This window comes from Pongo pygmaeus, chromosome 19, assembly GCF_028885625.2.
Source record: "Pongo pygmaeus isolate AG05252 chromosome 19, NHGRI_mPonPyg2-v2.0_pri, whole genome shotgun sequence".
Taxonomy (NCBI): domain Eukaryota; kingdom Metazoa; phylum Chordata; class Mammalia; order Primates; family Hominidae; genus Pongo; species Pongo pygmaeus.
In genome coordinates this window covers 91400390-91420137 of record NC_072392.2, presented here as the reverse complement: position 1 = coordinate 91420137, position 19748 = coordinate 91400390, and the positions used below count along the sequence as shown (strand labels likewise).

Genomic DNA, 19748 nt, shown 5'->3' with positions numbered 1-19748 from the left:
ATTCTCTTGCCTCAGCCTCCCTAGTAGCTGGGACCACAGGCACACACCATCACGCCCAGCTAATTTTTGTGTTTTTAGTGGAGATGGGGTTTCACCTTGTTGGCCAGGATGGTCTCGATCTCTTGACCTCATGATCCGCCTGCCTCAGCCTCCCAAAGTGCTGAGATTACAGGCATGAGCCACTGCGCCCAGCCTTTTTTTTTTTTTGAGACGAAGTCTCGCTCTTGTCGCCCAGGCTGGAGTGAAATGGCGCAATATCGGCTCACTGCAATCTCCGCCTCCCAGGTTCAAGCGATCTCCTGCCTCGGCCTCCCTAGTAGCTGGGATTACAGGCGCCTGCCACCATGCCCGGCTAATTTTTGTATTTTTAATAGATACGGGGTTTCACTATGTTGGCTAGGCTAGTCTCAAAACTCTTGACCTGAGGGGTGAGCCACTGCGCCCGGCCAATTTTTTTGTGTTTTTAATAGAGACGGGGGTTTTGCCATGTTGGCCAGGCTGAGGTTTTGCCATGTTGGCCAGGTCTCGAACTCCTGCACTCAAGCAGTCCACCTGCCTCAGCCAACCAAAGTGCTGGGATTACAAGTGTGAGGCAGTGCACCCGGCCTCCAGTCTTTTTTTTCTTATGTGTAGACTTTACCTAGTTGTAAGCAGACATTTCAGAACCAATGTCTTTGCCTAAGGGAACATAAATTTGGATGTATTAAAGGGCTAAAAAAAATTATATGCTAGATATTAAGTACTAGAATTCTTTCTCATGTGCTGAATACAATATTGTATTGCATTGTAAATACAGAAGGGTACTGCCAATTGAGTTATCAGGGTTGTCATTTATTAGAAATGCAATAGTAAAATTGTAAAATAAGGCTGGGCATGGTGGCTCATGCCTGTAATCTTTCCTGCCTGGCACTTTCGGAGGCCAAGGCAGGAGGATTGCTTGAGCTCAGGAGTTGGAGACCAGCCTGAGCAACATAGCGAGATCTTGTCTATACTAAAAAAAAAAAAAAAAATTAACTGGGCATGGTGGTGTACGCTTGTAGTACAAGCTGCTTAGGAGGCTGAGGTGGAACAATTGCTTGAACCCAGGAGATTGAGGCTGCAGTGAGCTTGATCCACTGCACTCCAGCCTGCATGACAGAGTGAGACCTTGTCTCAAAAAAAAAAAAAAAGAAAAAAATTGTAAAATACCATAATTCTGAAATGGGTCCTTCGTGTCACCCTCCCCTTTGAGAGTCCTAGTGGTGGAAGGTGGGAATTTCTGAAAGTGACTTTTTTTTTTTAAAAAACATGAACTGCAGAATGAAAGTGACTCTTATCAGGGATCTCCGAGTAGCCTCTCCAAGATGAGTAAAACACCAAGTCATGTTAGTTACATTAAAGAAAAAGTTAGGCACGCTTATGTACACACATGTACATATGAACTGCAATAATGCACATAAGATAACTTGACCAGAAGTCTATTAAAGTCCTTTCAGGGTCTGTGTCCTGCAGTTACAGAATACCGTTTTGTGTCTATGATGATAACAAAATTGGCATAGGCTTTTAGTTTTTATCTTCACTTATACCCAGAAGCCATCTTATTTGTCACCTTTTTTATACCCTGTCCCAATGACTCATACATTTCCTTGGAGGCTGAGAACTGCCTTCTTTGGTTGGAAATTATTGAAATGAATGGGAAAAGCAGGTAGAGAATACGTGTAAAAGAATTAGGATATAGTTGAAAGGACTTGGAGTTAGGCAGCCCGTGCTTGAACCTGAACCCATCCTCCTAGAGCTGTGTATTAGGGACAGTAAATCCTGCTCAGCCTGACAGGGTGGCTGTGAGGAGAGGATGAAACGTTTTAGGAGAGCGTACTTTATCAATTCCAAAGCCCAGTATATGTCTTCATCCTCAAGCTGAACTGGAAAGGTACTCTTAATAGAGCGCTGTACATGAAACCACAGTAAAGCTCTTAAACAAAACAGCCTGATTGTGACCCTGTTTCTGTCTTTCCTTCCAGTCTTCAGGCAGTGACAGTGGTGGGAGCAGCAGCAGCAGCAGCAGCAGCAGCAGCATCAACAGCCCGGACAGGGCCAGCGGGCCGGAAGGCAGCTTGAGCCAGACCATGGCCGGATCCAGCCCTAACACGCCTCAGCCTGTGCCCGAGCAGTCCGCGCTGTGCCAAGGCCTCTACTTCCACATCAACCAGACCCTGAGGGAGGCCCACTTCCACAGCCTACAGCACCGAGGGCGGCCTCTGACATGATGTGCCGGCAGTTTCTTGCCTTCTGTGAAGGGACAGCGCTGTGCAGATTTGATATTTCAACTTACAACTTGTTTTAAAAGAAAAATTGCACACGAAAAATGCCTGTTGGCTTTTCAGTCTATATTTGAAATAACAGGTTAACAGGCAGTTGTTTACTTGTGGTTTTGCTGCACTATTGCAATTTCAAAGGGGCTTTGAAGCAATTTTTTATAGGATTCTTTTGAGGGAGGGTATCAAATCTATGTCAAGGTAGAGGTTTGAGGAAAACTCATTCTGTGTGTTGAATCCATAGTATGTCCCATTCAGACTGATTTCCAAATCTGTCAACTAGAAACTCTACTTTATGTAAAGGGCCTTTTAAAAATGCGGGATCTTCAATTTTTTTTATTCAATAAACTAGTAAAGAGTATCTAGTTTCCATGAAAAAACATAAGTTTTTTTCCAAAATATAGGAAGCTTGATTCAGTCTTGCACTGAAATTAACTGCCATACTACCTCTCAGTATGTAGATGTTGTATTGAAAGTACTCTCTCCTGTGGAACAGGAGAACAATCAGATCCAATTCAGACTGTCAGTGAAGCACCCTCCCTAATCATAGTCTCTACTCTTTGTTATATATTTGTACTTCCAGGGAGAATGTCTTTTAGATTCTTGTATACCCAGATAACTTCTGTGTCACTATTCCTCCAGAGTCTGCACCTCAGACTTTAGTAGGAAACACGGCACAGTTCTGCAAGTGAAGTAATATGTAATGACTTTTTGTCCTACAAACTTGGTCAGTCAGCAGCTTACATGATCTCATTGACAATTCCACCTTGTAGTGTCAACAATTAAGGTGTTGTTGAACGCTAATAAAATGTAAGCTACCCGAACTGATGTCTAAAGCAACAAATATTGTGAAATTTTGGGACAAGGATTAATTTGATGCTTAAAGTAACCCCCAACAGTAACTAGGGGGCCACATTCCATCAGTGAAACTGGAAAGATTGGTGTGGCTGAGAATCAGATGAGCAGAGGCACCTTTAGAAGAAATAATGTGGTAGTATTTATTTAGGGAGGGACAGATGTGTCGCCATGTTACTTGGTCATACTAGAGAGCCAGCCAAGTTTGAATAATGAAGGTGCAGACGTGTTGTCTTCTTCACTGATGAGCTGTCTGAACAAGGAGCCAGGAACTGTCGGGTCACCAGCTGTGGAGCGTGCCGGGGGGACAACCTGCCATTGGATGTAGAGAAAAGTGCCTTAGAGTTGACCTGAGCCCTCCTGCCCACTCGCCCTCCGTGCGACGCCACTCGGAGTCCACACGGCACACACAAGCGGAGCTGAGAAGCACGATGGCTCTAGTCAGAGGACTTTGCTGTCGGTCCAGATTTGAAGAGGACACGGAACAGCATGAGCCTTTGTGACAAAACTAGAATTTGGAAATGAGGACTATCTTGGGAAAAGGGTAGACACAGGCACCTCTCTCCACAGCCTGCTAACCTAACGTGGGCAGAACTGAAAGATCACTGCAGTGGAAACTGTTCTGGAAGAGGCTGCAACATAGCCCATGCTTAGCGACTGGATGGTTTTTGCAAGAGCTTTTTTTTTTAAACTACCATCTCCCAACTTTTAAAGCCAGATACTTGACAAGGATTTTAGATCTTAATGGGTTCGATGGTAGGGAATACGGAAAGGATACACTGCTAATATTGTGTCTAACAATAAAGCAAACAACTCGATGCTGTAAGAAGACAAGCTGTTTGAGCTTTCAAACACACGTGCACACAGCACAATTCAGAAATACCCAGGAGGATTCCTGCAGGCTTAACAGTTGGCATCGTACTGAAACGAAACGTGTATTAACAAGAAAATGTCAAACTTTTGGGGAAACAAGTCTTCTGTTATTTCCCACCCAACTAAAAGGGAAGATAAAACCACCATCACCAGAACAAAACAGATTTTTTCCAAACGAGTACAATGATAGTGCCGGGTTGGCAGTTAACTCTTTCACCCTACTAAATTCAAGAGATCATCTCCACCCTGTCCTGTATATTTTCTACATTTCTATTAAGAGGCTACTTGGTAGTGTCAGCGGGCATCTTTTACACCTTCTAGTAGCTCAATCTAGTAAAACCTTGTACTTCTCTATTGCGCCGCCATTAAAAGCAGCATTAGTGCATTTTGTCATTCAGTTCTTTATCAGTTATTTAAAAGGGAGCTGATCATGGGTGGCTCGGTGGGAGGTGGGGACCCATCCACGGATGAGCCTCTTGCTCTTGGCACCAACCTGAGCTTTTGTTTCGATGTTTCTGGTTGATTTAGCCTTTCGAGTGCTTGTCATGCTGAGTGGGAGAAGTCCAAACCTCCAAAACAAGAGGAAAGAATTTAGTAGCACAAACAGGCAGCTCTGGGGCCCAGCAGAAGCCTTTTTTTTTTTTTTTTTTTTTTTTTTGAGACGGAGTCTCGTTCTGTCGCCCAGGCTGGAGTGCAGTGGCGCAGTCTCGGCTCACTGCAAGCTCTGCCTCCCGGGTTCATGCCATTCTCCTGCCTCAGCCTCCTGAGTAGCTGGGACTATAGGAATTTTTTGTATTTTTTTAGTAGAGACAGGGTTTCACCGTGTTAGCCAGGATGGTCTCGATCTCCTGACCTCGTGATCCGCCTGCCTCGGCCTCGCAAAGTGCCTGGCAGAAGCCTCTTGGCAGCCTTTACCTGATCTGACTGGATGCCAGTGGCAGGATGTTATGGGGTTCTTGGGAGTTGAACGTACTGCTCCGGGGGGCGAGCTGATTCTCTGTACCAGTCACCAATCCAAACAGAACCTGGCAGAGAAGAGGTGGAGCTCAATAAAATGCAGAGGTTTCATTGTACAGGTAAAAGAAAGGCAAAAAAAAAAAAAAAAAAAAGGTTAGTCACCCATCGCTATCGTATTTCTAACCGTCATTTTGGGGAATGTTCTGAGTGCGTTAATGCTTCACGATTACTTTTTATCACTGCCCACAGGTCAGACTCTGAGAGGCAGGGAGTTTTTATTCCTCTTTCTGAGGCCTGGATAAAACTGTAATCCTTATTTACAACTTAAGGGGCCAAATCTTGGTTGCCTCAGTGTGTGAGATTTTATCTAACCCTCTTTCAGTCCTTGTAACTACACTCGGCTATTTGTGTCTTATCCCCCTCCCTATGCTGCATCCTGGAGTATTACATGCTCGAGCAGGTTAATTTTGTAATTTGAGCCCGTGGCACTTGGTTCGCACTGAGCATGTTTTTGATTTGACTCACAGAAGTTCGCTGCACCAGGCGATGAAGGTTGCTGTTGAGGTGTGGCGTGAAAACGTCCAGGTCAAACGGATCAATGAGGGCTTCCAGGTGGTCAGTCACTTTCTCAATTCTGAGAAAAGGATTAGGATCATTACTGTCCACACTTTTTAGGATCAAAAACAATCTTATGATATCCTACTGCTGTAGAAATCGTGGAGTTGGGTTTTATTCTACTTAGTTGCCGGCTTAGTACATTTGTCACTGATGATAGTGCTTAAGTCACCCTCAAGAGTTCCAACCTGACATGATGTCTAAGTGAAGTCCACCCTTTCCCCCTGTTCTGTCTAGAAGGAGGGCACTAAGGGCTCAAATGATACTCAGCAGCTGCTAGGCTGACTCAGAAGAGAGAGGAATGAGAGTCCACCTATTTCACTTGAGCATGGCATTTATCTAGCAGGCGGCCATTGTTTAACTTGCTGGTAACATGAGCACTTACTGTTCAAAACAAACACAATGAATGTGCAGCATAACAGGCTGACTCTGGTGGCTTCCCAGCAAAGGGACTATTTGCTTTTGGAAGAGACCGCCTTGACATAGCTCCCTAGAGGATACGACACCTGGAGTCTGGCTTGCTCCGGCCACTCTTCACCTCGTCAGCCTTGGCTGTCAGAACAATGTTGAGGTAACGCAGATCATAAAGCAGCTGCAGCGCCCGGTTCTGGGTGACTGGAAATGCACCTTCTTTCTGCAAATGAATTCCCCGTCCCCACCCATGAAGAGAGAGGACTTGGTATGCGAGCGTAATAAACAGCTTCATGTTTTGGTTGAGTTTCAGCTTGCTATTTCAGAAGCAGATGGTTTTAATACTCATATGGCCAGTTTAATCTCACAACAACAAAACAAATTATGTTGGAAACTTGATCTTAAAACTAAAAACCTAACAGCAGGGAAGAGAACTGGCCCTTAAAAAAGGCCTCAGATGCTGTAAATGGTTGTTCTAAAGGGGAAAAAAGGGCTCCTTGCCTGAAGGAGAAGTGTTTTGAGGAAGCTCATTAGAGAAGACTTACTGAATTCTTTCCAAAATCAGGATTTGTTCCTCCTTGGGTTTTTTTTTTTTGAGATAGAGTCTCGCCTTGTTGCCCAGGCTGGAGTGCAGTGACACAATCTGGGCTCACTGCAACCTCCACCTCCCAGGTTCAAGCGATTCTCCTGCCTCACCCTCCTGAGTAGCTGGGACTACAGATGTATGCCACCACACCCGGCTAATTTTTGTATTTTTAGTAGAGATGGGTTTCACCATGTTGGTCAGGCTGGTCTCAAACTCCTGGCCTCAAGTGATCCGCCTGCCTTGGCCTCCCAAAGTACTGGGATTACAGGTGTCAGCCATCGCACCTGACCATGTTCCTTCTTAAAAAATGTTACTGGCCAGGCGCGATGGCTCCTGCCCGTAGTCCCAGCACTTTGGGAGGCCGAAACAAGCGATTTGCTTGAACCCAGGAGTTTGAGACCACCCTGGGCAAAATCACAAAACCTGTCTCTACAAAAAATAACAAAAATTAGGTATGCTGGCGCATGCCTTGTGGTCCCAACTATTTGGGAGGCTGAGGTGGGAGAATCTCCTGAGCCTGGGAGGTTGAGGTTGCAGTGAGCCGAGATGGTGCCACTGCACTCCAGCCTGGGTGACAGAGTGAGACTCTGTCTCAAAAAAAAAAAAAAAAAAAGTTACTAGTGAAATGGGATTATACACCAAGGGCAGAACACTTCCTAGACAGTGAAAGCGGTGTGAAGGGTTGGGAGACAAGAACTCCCTGTAAGTAAGCACCTCTGTGTGTCACACTGTGTGGCAGGCAACCGTTCTCTAACTCCCCACAGTCACCCCTGAGGTGGGTGTGCTGTGACTGGGGCCGGGGACTGTCTGCCTTTTACAAGTGAGGAAACCACTGAGCGGTTTATCTACAGGATCACATTTGGTCCTAAGGAAACAGAGGTTAATGATTTGCCTGGAGCCCCCGGTGAACAAGTGGCAGCACTGAGGTTGGGAGCCAGGCCTTTTATTTTGAAGCTCTGATCCTTTTCATTGTTTTTTGATTTTTTTTTGTCTTTTTAAGAGACAGGGTCTTGCTTTGTCGCCCAGACTGGAGTGCAGTGGTGAGATGATAGCTGCTCACTACAGCCGCCAACTCCCAAGCTGAAGCCATCCTCCCACCTCAGCCTCCCAAAGTTCTGGGTCTTGGTGTTTTCATCTGTGCTGAGCTGCCTTCTTAGCGAAGATCTGCTCGACCCTTTGGAATGAGTGTAAGTAAACTCACAGCGCTGGGTGCTACTCCTAAGATAGAGCATTTTTATGGGACCCGATGCCTGGGCTGGGTGATCCTTAACAGTTTGAGTCTTTGATGTGAACTGCTCGAACCCAAGACAATGCTAAGGTTTTCTTTTGTTTAATTTGTGTTTTTAATGGGCAAACATTCAGACACCTACCTTAATCTGTTTTTCTTCAAAAAGTTTCTCATAGGCAGCTACTACTTGAACCATACAGCTTTTCAGCATCTCTTGTAATGTCACCTTTGGCAAGGCATGGCCTCCAACCCGATTAATTTCCTGGCATAAACTAAACAGGAAGGACTGTACATACCAGGATGGCTAAAAGAACAAAGAAATGTCACATTGCCAACCTGTACCAATTAAATGACACACAGTGAAAGTGAATCCACTTAATCTTACAAGGCCTATGTGCCAGGACTTTGACCCCTCTCAGCAACGCTTCTTACAGGCAGACTGTTCAGCAGACACAAGGCCCCTGGTTAAGTGCAATTTGCTGTTACTGCCTCCACAGTCTGAGGCTGATCTAGAAGAGGTGCCTGTGTTTTATGCTGCTGATTTCACGGCAAGTAAGTGGTTCCCTAATTAGCACAGAGCCTACGCTACAAAAGGAAAGAATGGCTAACTGGCTTCTTGAGCAGTCTGCCATTTACTTAGCCCTACATCTACTATGCCCCCACAGTAGAAAGTTACAGATGTTACTTTCAGCTATTCCTCAGAAGTTGTATGTTGAATGATTTTCTAAAATCTTTCTTCTTTTCCACGGAGCAGTTTATTCCCTTTTTCAGCCCATGGTCCCTGCTCACCTGTGCAGGCAGTCGGATCTTGGATGTGACACTGCTGCCAGACTCTGCCTCCTCCTGAATTTCTAGCTCATCCCAGCTGGTGGCTGTGGCCAGAACTGAGCCAGCAGCATCTAGAAGTAATGACTGGGTGAATCCATGAATCAAAACCTGGTAATAAAAGGCAAATATCCACACAAGCCACTCAGATCCTCTGTAGAGTTTCTTTAAAACAATCTGTGTAATCCTGAGAACAGCTCAAGCTGCTGAAGTTGTAGGTACAGTGATGGTATCAGTCCTCTTTTGGCTAATTATCAATGGTATCAGCCATGGGAATTTTGTTACTAACTACCCTATAAATGTCAAATACCACTTCTTTTTTTTGAGACAGGGTCTTGGTCTTCTCCCAGGCTGATTGCAGTGGCGCAATCACAGCTCACTGCAGCCTCGACCTCCTAGGCTCAGGCAATGCTCCTGCCTCAGCTTCTCAAGTAACTGGGACTACAGGCGTGCACCACCACATCCGAATAATTTCTGTATTTTTTGTATATAGGGGGTTTCATCATGTTGCCCAGGCTGGTCTTGAATTCCTGGGTTCACACAATCCACCCATCTCAGCCTCCCAAAGTGCTAGGATTACAGGCATAAGCCGCCATGCCTGGCCCAAATACTACCTCTTAAGGTACAAGTGGAGACTACTGGGAATATGATATTTAGGTTAAAGAGAGGAAATGCAGGCAGAAGGTCTTTCATTCTCATCTGATGCAAAGAAAAAATGCAGCTTTTCTGTCTACAGAATCTAAGCTAAAAATGAATGAAAAATTTTTTTTGAGACGGAGTCTCGCTCTGTTGCCCAGGCTAGAGTGCAGTGGTGTGATCTCGGCTCACTGCAAGCTCCGCCTCCTGCGTTCACGCCATTCTCCTGCCTCAGCCTCCCGAGTAGCTGGGACTACAGGCACCCACTACCATGCCCGGCTAATGTTTTGTATTTTTTTAGTAGAGACGGGGTTTCACCGTATTAGCCAGGATGGTCTCGATCTCCTGACCTCGCGATCCGCCCGTCTCGGCCTCCCAAAGTGCTGGGATTACAGGCATGAGCCATCGCGCCCGGCCAAAAAAGTTTTTACTGAACTTTCTGGCAGAGATAAAGTTAACTGTATGAAATCAGAATTGTTTTGCCTTTACTACTGAAGGAACTGATTGAGGTTGGCAAGACTGGAATACGACAGAAGTGAGACAAGACAGGGGTAAGAAGTTACATCACTCACTTTCACAACTGCACTGCTCCAGACCCGGTAGCCCATCACGCTCTGCTGGAGGAGTACTTCTTTAACCTCTTGCCACTTGGCCTGTGTAGGAATGATTTCCTGAGTTTTCACCTTTCCCTGTTTTCTCAGAGCCCTAAACTCCCTTGCTGGTTTCTCTGAGCTCTCTGATTTTCCCAGGATACACTGCTTCAGATGGGGGCACAGCTCTCCCAGGGACTGGCAGAGTCTGGCCATGAAAAGAACTGAGTGCAGCTTGGCACTGTTGAGGGCATCCTGTTGCCCTTGCACACCTTCTTCAATGCTCTGTAGCTCTGCCCGGATGCAGTCCACGATGTGCTTGATGGATGCCACGGACTGAGTCCGCAGCATCTCCTGCACGGTCCCCGCATCTGCGTATCTGTCAAAGGCAGAACTCTTGGCCTGTGTGGGAGAAACGTCCTTGGGCAGTGACGAGTCATCAGAGGGGAGGTAAGCCAGGAGGTCATCTAGTTTAACCTTCAGCTTAGAATCCAGGGCAGAACAGAAGTTCTGTACACAAGGGCTGATGGCTTGTGCTTTCATGGAGAGGCCGCTACTGGCAAACTGACCCCGGTTTGCCACGTTGACCCAGGCCGCATCGGAAGGCAGGTCATTAGGACTCTCAGACCAGAGGAAGAGCGACATGTTGTACTCAAAGTGGATGTGCTTATTTGAAGGGGAGTTGCTGGTGCTGCTTTCGAGTTCCTGCAAAGCTGAAACCAGGAGCTCCTTGGAGCTACTGGAGATGGAGTCAAAGCCTTCTTTTGTCAGAGTCTAAAAGAGAATGAGAGAAGAGTTCTAATCACAGTTCCTTTAAGGACATTTCAAAACAAGAGTACCAAATGGTAATTTATCCTAGCATTCAGAAGGTTCACCATCTTCAGAAAGATGGCATGGTGTTGGCAGAGAATAAAGCCATTATTGAGGAACATGGGCCCATTCCCGACCAAGTGACAGAGGCCTGGTGTATTTTCAGCTCTAGACTCTGGATCTGTTACTAAGCAGGAAAAGAATATACTTGGGAAGTGACAGAAGTCTCCCAAGACAGTCAAAATACCACTAGGATTGGCCATAAAACAGGTAGACCATGTGACCGTCCAGCTCACCTGTAATCGGTCAAGGAACAGTTGCTGCATCATATCTTCCCAGAACAAGAGCGGCTTCTCCAGAAGCCGCCGACATAGCACATCCCAGCTGTGATTGGTGGACTCATTGGTAAGTAACTCCCACATGGCGTCCCGGATTCCCGCGAGACCCTTCATGCTCTTCACGTACATGAGCAGGTTGGTGATCCCATTTTTAATGTCTTCATTACACCTGCAACAGAATCATGTTCTTTGGGCTCCATCAGAGGCATGGTGTTCACATCTTTATTAAGAAAAACATCAGAATCCCATTTGACAATCTCTTATCTGAGTTCCAGTAGATAAATATCTATGTGTCTCAGTGTTGATAGATCTGTAGCAACACAGAGCATTTTGGCTGGGTTGGGGCATACAGTCTGTTGCCCGCACCAGGCCTACCCTTGCTTCCCCGAGGATATACGCAAGTCTGGACCCTGTGGAATGGCTTAAAAAAACAATGCATTAAGTAAAAACAGGAGTTGCAGAACTCTCACATAAAGAGAATTTAAAACTCCCACGTAACCTTTTGAAAGACAAATTCCTTCTTGGTTCTCCCACAGCGGGTGCTGAATGACCTCAAAGGTGGCAATGGGTCACAGAGTGAGTGGCTGATGGGCAGCACGCCATCTAGGACAGGCTTTCTGCACATGCCTCGCTGACCCTTGTAATGCCCTGTACAAGGCTGCATGGGTGGTTCCTGCCAGCTGCAGGGAAGCTCTTTCTGGCTACTTACATGTGGATCCATTTCTGCAGCGTGTCTTTCAGGTATTCCTGGCTGATGGGATGTGCAAGGGTTCGGAGTGTTGGCTGGAACTCGACGATGGATGCTGGCAGGTGTTTAAACCAGCTGCAGAGTTTCATCTCTTCCTGCAGGACACCAGTGCCCTTTCCTAAAGAGAAGGCCAAGTGAGAAGCCATCTAGGCCATCCTTTGAAGTGCATATTAAAACAGGGAGTTAGGCCGGGCCAGCTTGGGCAACACAGTGAAACCTCACCTCTACAAAAAAGAAACAATTGGTCAGGCGTCATGGTGCACACCTGTAGTTGCAGCTACTTGGGAGGCTGAGGTAGGAGGATCACTTGAGCCCAGGAGGTCGAGGCTGCAGTGACCCATGATCATGCCACTACACTCCAGCCTGGGCAACAAGGTGAGACCCTGTCTCCAAAAAAATAAATAAATAAAAGATGGACTTAGAAGGAATTTCCAAAACTTATCAAGTTTTCCTTTGGAAGGTCAAACTGGACTTCTGAAATACAAGGAAAGAGAAAGTACAGGACATGTGTGAGGTCCCATCAGGGAGTGCGGCAGCCGCCCCACAACTCTGGTCATTCTGTTGGTTGAGAAGAATGGCAAAGATCAGGAGGAAACAAAAACGGGGATCAAAAGAGTAGAAAGAAGAAATGACTGCTGTGCAGTCCTGGGGGTTTTCAAAGTAGAACTTAAGTTGTCAAAACAGTAAAAGGTAATGGCTTCCCTTTCCTCTCAATCCTCCTACCTCCCTTGAAGATGGAAGGAAAGAATCGATGACTGCTTATCCTGATTAACTGAGTCGTTCATAGCTTTTCAAAGGTGACCTGTCAAGAAGGGGACAGGCCTGCACTGTGCAACTCTGGGAGGCCCCATTCACAGTGTTCTGAGCATAAGGCACCCTCTGGAGTTTGAAACCCAGGGCCCTCCCAAGGCCCCTTGTACTGCTTTCTAAAGCCATGACAAGTCAGCCAGTACCCACCCTTCCTGAGTGGGATGAGGTACTAAACGTAAGCACCTAGAGGGAAAGTGAAGCATAAGGAGGTGGAGTTGAAAGATAAAGTGAGCCGAGATGAGGCGACATTAAGCACCTGTCTCTGGAAACAGCCACGTGGCCACCACCGCACTCTTCTGTTTCCTTTCTACCTTTGGCTGTATCTCCTTTGTCAATTTTGCTGACACCTCCATTTGACCTTGGATTTCTGGAGTTCCATAAGGCAGAGTCCTCTGTCATCTCCTTACTGATGATGTCATCCATTCCCACAGCTTGAAATAACAGCCACATGCGATGCACAACAGTGTGTCTCCAACCAGACCTCCCAGCGATCTGTTCTGGGCCCTCAGGCACCTGCCCGCTTCACAGTCCCATTCCAAGGCCTCAGGCATCGCCAATGCAACGTTTTCTCTCTTTCCTTTTTTTTAAGACAGGTTCTTGCTCTGTCACCCAGGCAGGAATGCAGTGGCACAGTCACTGCTCACTTCAGCCTCAACCTCCCTGGCTCAAATGATCCTTCTGCCTCAGCCTCCCAAATAGCAGGGACCTCAGGGGCATGCCACCACACACAGCAAATGTTTATCTTTTGTAGAGATGGAGTCTCACTATGCTGCCCAGGCTGATCTCAAACTCGTGGACTGCCTCAGCTTCCAAAGTGCTGGGATTATAGATGTGAGCCACAGCACTGGGCCATCTCAAAGTGAACCCATCATCAGCCACTTCAAACCAGCTCCATTTCTACTTAACTTGGTCACCTCCCTTCTCACATCCTTACAGCCAATCTGTCACCAAATCCTCTCCTCCTAAACAGACGTCTGAGCATTGCAATTAGCTTCATCTCTATTGTTCCTTCGTAACCCAAGCTCCCAGTGGCTGATACTTGGATCGTGGCAACAGCCTCCTAAGTGAGCTCTCAGCATCCATTCTAGCCCCAAGGGGATCTATTGCCACCTAAAAGCCAAATGCATTTATTTCATTTCAGTTGCGATAAATGCTACCAAATAAAAGTATAGGATGCACGGGCACATATAACAGAGGGTCCACACCAAGCCTGGAAGGTCCCAGGAGGCTTCCACTGTTCTTTGGATAAAGTCTAAATTCCCTAGCCTCGCTCACAAGGTTGAGCATTATCTGGCCCCCGGCCCCACCTCCAGTCTCTGCTCAAGCAGCTCTCCCCCTCACCCAATGCCTCACTGGCTGTCTTACAGTTTCTCCTTGCCTCAGGATCTTTGCACATCCTCTTCCCTTTGCCTGAAAGCCTGTTCCTTGCCTTCTTCATCTAAGTGACTCCCACTCAACCTTCAGCTTTCAGGTTAAAGGCTTCTCCAGGGAAGCCTTCTCTGACCTTGGTGAGTTACTTCCGTTCAGTGTTCCCAAGGCAACTTGTACTGAGCCTTTCTAGCGACGACCAGTATTGACACGAAATGGATATTCGCATATTTGTGAGTCTGACACCTGCTTCTACCACTCAACTGTGGCCTCGATGAAGGAAGGGCCTCTGTTTGTCCCGTTCACTGCTCCATCCCCAGAGCCTAGCACCGTGGCTGGCACACGGTAGATACTGAGCAAATTATCGGCTGAGTGAACCAGAATTTAAAAAGCTTGGCTAAGAGCTCACCGGCAGGATGCTGGCCTGTGATAGTCTCCAGAGTAGAGAAGAGCAAGCCACATGGCAGGGCTGGATCTGGCAGCAGTCCTTCTGGCAAAGTGTAGAAAAGGGCATGAGCTTGCTTCAGAGTGGTGGCCAGCAACTCCACTAATGAGCAGATCTGAGCCTTGATACCAGCACCTAAAAGAAGAAACCATCCTCTTTGAAACAATTACCTTTCCCAAAGTGAAAGACAGAGGATGCTCTGGAGGCTTCAGTCTCCCGCAGCTCACCCTTCTCCATCCCATGTTTAAGGACCAAATGTTGGCCAGAAGCCACACCCACCATGGTGTGGCTGGTTGAGAAGTTTCTGAATAGTTGCCTTTCTGGCCAGCAGGAAGTCTGTGAGGGCTTGGCGAGGAGAACTCTCTTCTAAGAGCATTATAGAGCACAGGGCCTCGGCCACAGCTTGGTCAGACACGGCTTGGCATTTGAGCAACATCTTGCTTTCATGCAGAATAGTTGACCTAGAAAAATGATGACAAAGGTCACCAGAGTATTTTTCACATCTTGGGTAAAGAGCTTTGGTACATCATGAAAGAAGACACGCCATAAACCTGTAGTGAGAAGCTTGGCCACCACCAGAGCAGCTCTTTATGCTGGATCCACTTACCGGAAGTGGCTGGCGGCTGCCACCTGCCGGACGAGTATAGGAAACCGGGAGAGGACGGGACTGTATCGGGAACTAGAAGAATCCAGCTGGAGCAGGCTGTGGAGGTGGCAGCAGAGCAGGTAGAGCTGTGTGGCGTGGAGACACTGAGAGGCTTCCATCGAGCTCCAGATCTTCTCTGGAATTTCTAAGAGCAGCTTGATCTGGGCAGCCATGCTGTAGAACTTCTCCTGGGATGGCTGCTGTGGCTGCAGGGGAAGGCACAGAACTAAACCAGAAGAACGAACAAAAGCAATCTCAGTGTTCTGTAGGCTTGAGAAGAAATCTGGGGGTATTTAAGGATACAAAACTTCTATTAAGCTGGGTTCAGTGCAACTCAGCAAGTCATCAAAGCCCAGTGTAGAAGAGTTGCCGGAGTCAGGAGTGTTGTAAGATCCCATGGTTTTTCCTACACATGCGTGCATTTTTGCTCAGCCCCACGGAGAGGCAAACTTTCATCTCACCATCTGGTTATCAGTGATCCTCTTGATGCTTCGATGGCATGAAGGCCTGTGGACTACTACTCATGTGAGTTTTCTCCATCCTTTTCTGATGTTCAGCCTTCCTACTTTTTCTTCTGTTTTTTTGGGGGGCACCATGGACTTCTTTGCTGACTGTTCCTTTTCACCAAGGAAGGTACTGACTGCACCAAGCCACCATCTGGTTCAGTCTTTAGGCCTCTACTCATCTGAGTCTATCCTTACTTCAGGATTTTCTCTCCCTCAAACATCTCCCTCATGAACAGCATATTAGTCCATTCTCACACTGCTATAAAGAAATACTCAAGGCAGGGCGCGGTGGCTCACACCTGTAATCCCAGCACTTTGGGAGGCCGAGGTGGGCAGATAACTTGAGGTTAGGAGTTCGAGACCAGCCTGGCCAACATGGTGAAACCTTGTCTTCACTAAAAATAAAAAAATTAGCCGGGCGTAGTGGTGCACGCCTGTAATCCCAGCTACTCGGGAAGCTGAGGCAGGAGAATTGCTTGAACCTGGGAGGCAGAGGCTGCAGTTGAGCCGAGAACGTGCAACTGCACCCCAGCATGGGCAACACAGCGAGACTCTGTCAAAAAAAAAAAAGGAAGGAAGAAAGGACAGACGGACCCAAGACTGGGTAATTTATAAAGAAAAGGAGTTTAATTGGCCCTCGGTTCCACAGGCTGTACGGGAAGCATGGCTAGGGAGGCCTCAGGGAAACTTATGATCATGGCAGAAGGGAAAGCAGGCATGTCTTACATGGCCAAAGCAGGAAGAAGGTGGGGGGACATGCCATACACTTTCAAGCAACCAGATCTCATGAGAACTCTATCATGAGAACAGGACCAAAGAGGGAAATCCCTCCCCATGATCTAGTCACCTCCCCCTAGGCCCCACCTCCAACACTGGGAATTATAATTCAACATGAGACGTGGGCAAGACACAAATCCAAACCACAGCAAATGGATTAGTGCCTCATAAAAGGGCTGGAGGCAACTTTTAGGTTCTTCTACCTTCCCCCACGTGAGGATACAGCAAGAAGGCCCTCACCAGACATCAAAGGCCAGTGCCTTAATCTTGGACTTCCCAGACCCAGAACTGTGAAAAATACACTTGTATTATAAATTGCCCAATCTCAGGTATTTTGTTATAGCAGCACAAATGGACTAAGACACCTAAATTCCAAATCTCATCATGCCCTTAAGGTCCCTCCTTACTAAGAACGACCTAAGCCTAAACTGACTTCCCTCAGAACTCCTAGGGTAAATATACACAATTATTTTGGGAATCAAACATCCCGGGTTCCAGTGATTCTCCTGCCTCAGTCTCCTGAGTAGCTGGGATTACAGGTGCGTGTCACCACACCTGGCTAATTTTTGTATTTTTAGTAGAGACAGGGTTTCACCATGTTGGCCAGGCTGGTCTCAAACTCCTGACCTCAAGTGATCCACCACCTTAGCCTCCCAAAGTGCTGGGATTACAGGCCTGAGCCACCGCGCCCAGCCTTTTTTTTTTTTTTTTTTTTTTTTTTGAGACAGCATCTCACTTTGTTGCCCAGGCTGGGGTGCTGCAGTGGTGCGATCATGGCTCACCGCAGCCTTGACCTCTTGGGCTCAAGAGATCTTCCCACTTCAGCCTCCCAAGTAGCTGGGACCACAGGCATGTGCCACCATGCCCGCTCATTTTTTGGTATTTTTTGTAGAGATGGGTTTTCACCATGTTGCCCAGGCTGGTTTCAAACTCCTGTGATCAAGCGATCCACCTCCCTTGGCCTCCCAAAGTGCTGGCATGAGCCACAGTGCCTGACCTGTTATTCTAAAATTTTTTACATTTTTTTCTTGTCAAGTTTCCATGGATTTATTTCCTTGACCAGATTGTAAGCTCCTTCAGAGCAGGAATTGGGGGACTTCTGTTTCTTTGTAATGTGAACGAAGAAGACACTCAAATTTTTGTGGGGTAGACCGAGGATAAGCCAGATATAACAACTATGAAAATCAATACATTTCTAAAACCATGCATAATTCAAGTTAGCGTTTTCATAAACCCTGAAGCATGACTCAGTTACAGCAAAGGCTGGCCACCTAAGGGGACACGTGTACTAAATATTAGCTTTGGGAGGGATGAGGTCACTCATTTCAAAAATCTGCAAAGTTATTTGCAACTTCCTATAGTTCTATTGTGTCAGTCCAGTCTACTGACCAGGATTTCTGAAAAGCTCAAATAGCATGAAAAAGTTCCAAACTGGAGTTAGACTGTACTTTTCAATTTCTTCTTTTATGTCCCAGTAAGTTCTCCCAGGCTGTTAAAAACTCCCTGTTTACCTTTTTCAACCTCCATGCCCTTTCACTTCGTTCATTGCTAGGTCTATATTCTTTAAGGGGCTGGGCGCGGTGGCTCTCGCGCCTGTAATCCCAGCACTTTGGGAGGTCAAGGCAGGCGGATCACATGAGGTCAGGTGTTGGAGACCAGCCGGGCCAACATGGTGAAACCCGGTCTCTACTGAAAGTACAAAACTTAGTCGGGCATGGTGGCGGGCGTCTGTAGTCCCAGCTACTTGGGAGGCTGAGGCAGGAGAATGGCGTGAACCCAGGAGGCGGAGGTTGCAGTGAGCCAAGATCGCGCCACTGCACTCCAGCCTGGGCCACAGAGCGAGACTCTGTCTCTATTTTTTGAGACAGGCTCTCGCTCTGTCACCCAGGCTGGCGCGATCTCGGCTCACTGCAAGCTCCGCCTCCTGGGTTCACGCCATTCTCCTGCCTCAGCCTCCCAAGTAGCTGGGACTACAGTCGCCCGCCACCACTCCTGGCTAATTTTGTGTATTTTTAGTAGAGACGGGGTTTCACCGTTTAGCCAGGATGGTCTCAATCTCCTGACCTCGTGATCCACCCGCCTCGGCCTCCCAAAGTTCTGGGATTACAGGCGTGAGCCACCGCGCCCGGCCAATAAAAATTCTTTAGGAACGCAAGCTGCAGCTCCAATATGAGGATGTGTTTGTTTACCTCCCATCCTTCCTCATCGTGTCTAATCAATAGCGTTTGGGGGGAAGAACATGGGATAAGGATAACCTGAATGAAAAAAGCCTTAGTTCTGAAAATGAAAATGTTCAGCTATTAAAAGGTAAGGGCTTGGCCGGCTGTGGTGGCTCATGACTAATCCCAGCACTTTGGGAGACCCTGTCACATACACAGATAAAGTTAAGGGCTTGACGGCTGGTACTACCCTCAACAACTCCCAAAGGGTAGAACAGCTATTTGGGGTTGTGGAAGTTATTCTTGGGGAGGGATAAGGGGAAGGTTGGGATGAGGAAGAAATGACTTGGAGTGCAGGTGTCAACATAGGAGAGAAATCTGAGGAAAATGTCAGGACATGTTATATAGGTGAGCGTTGAACTGTCAAGACAGAGACCCCTGGCGTTTTCCGCTAAAAGTGAAAGGAGCCCAGTGAGGTGTAGGAATCAAGGCCCGGAAGTCGGGGGAAAGCGCTTGAAGAACCTGTTGAACGGCACTTCCAGAACGGATCAGCAGCCGCATCTGTGCAAGGAAGGCTGGCATTGTCCCCTGAGGGGAGCCTAAAGGGTGAGGGGCGGAGAGGCTCCTGGCTAACGAAGGTGAGGACTCGCGGGGTCTGGGACTGACCGGCGGGGGGCGGGGTTGATCTGCAAGGCCAGGGGCTCCGGGACCCGCCTGCGGGGCCGCAGGTTGGGGGCACGGGGACTGACCTGCTGGGCCCGCGGTGGCCGGGGCGCGGCCGAGCCAGCTTGGCGGAGGCGGGCGCAGTACTGATCGGTGGCCTTCACGGCGTCCACTAGCCCCACAGCACAGCGGCGCATCTGGCCGATGGTGTCGGCCGCCTCGATCAGGTCGCGGTACCGTTCGCCCACCATCTGCCGCAGCTCCTCCTTCTTGTGCTCGATCTCGGCCCGAACCTGGCGCTCCAGCCCGCGGATCTCCTCCGCTCCATGCGTCTCGAAAAGAGCCGCAGGGTCGCGCAGATCCAGCCGCTTCAGCGCGGGTGAGGTTGCCCCGGTGGCCATGGTGCACTCGTCAGCCGCCGACGATCCACCTACGCCCTTTTAGTCCCGCCCCCTCCGCCATCTTCGTGGGGGGCGGAAGCCCTTCCGCCCCGCCGGGGGCCATGTTTGTTTCCCGAGGGCGGGCGCGGGGGCGAGGGGCGGGCGCGGGGGCGAGGGGCGGGCGCGGGGGCGAGGGGCGGGGGCGAGGGGCGGGGGCGAGGGGCGGGC

The 19748-nt window shown here is 48.1% G+C and overlaps 3 protein-coding genes across 6 annotated transcripts in view; 2 read left to right on the top strand and 1 right to left on the bottom strand.

Moving 5' to 3' along the window:
- VCF1 (VCP nuclear cofactor family member 1) overlaps window positions 1-4407 on the top strand; it is a 28053-nt gene extending 23646 nt beyond the window's left edge. For all 3 annotated transcript variants that reach the window (XM_054459880.2, XM_054459881.2, XM_063655395.1), the window contains one exon: window positions 2001-4407. In XM_054459880.2, coding sequence (XP_054315855.1) covers window positions 2001-2246 — 246 coding nt within the window. In that variant the 3' untranslated portion in view covers window positions 2247-4407. The remainder of the gene's footprint in view (window positions 1-2000) is intronic.
- COG1 (component of oligomeric golgi complex 1) lies at window positions 3268-19684 on the bottom strand. The gene is made up of 14 exons (XM_054459853.2): window positions 19227-19684; window positions 14997-15241; window positions 14669-14850; window positions 14354-14524; window positions 11728-11884; window positions 10977-11187; window positions 9853-10644; window positions 8609-8755; window positions 7962-8123; window positions 6101-6228; window positions 5505-5613; window positions 4938-5047; window positions 4516-4591; window positions 3268-3461 (listed from the first exon to the last, which is right to left on the bottom strand). Exons 1-14 carry the CDS (start codon window positions 19539-19541, stop codon window positions 3324-3326), a joined length of 2943 nt encoding a protein of 980 aa, XP_054315828.2. The 5' UTR covers window positions 19542-19684; the 3' UTR covers window positions 3268-3323.
- Window positions 18834-19748, top strand: part of SLC39A11 (solute carrier family 39 member 11) — a 569718-nt gene continuing 568803 nt past the window's right edge. Inside the window, exon 1 of one of the 2 annotated variants that reach the window (XM_054459871.2) lies at window positions 18834-19115. The gene's annotated coding sequence lies outside the window, so the exon portion shown is untranslated. The remainder of the gene's footprint in view (window positions 19116-19748) is intronic. The other variant, XM_063655393.1, reaches the window with a different exon arrangement.

What these genes read in the sequence shown, in the direction of transcription:
- COG1 (XM_054459853.2), bottom strand. Translation starts at nt 19,541, where the DNA reads ATGGCCACCGGGGCAACCTCACCCGCGCTGAAGCGGCTGGATCTGCGC. An exon ending in AGATCCGACTGCCTGCACAG is followed by an intron (nt 8,124 to 8,608) that starts GTGAGCAGGGAC and finishes TTGTTCTTTTAG; the next exon opens with CCATCCTGGTATGTACAGTC. An exon ending in ACATCGAAACAAAAGCTCAG is followed by an intron (nt 3,462 to 4,515) that starts GTTGGTGCCAAG and finishes ATCCAATGGCAG; the next exon opens with GTTGTCCCCCCGGCACGCTC.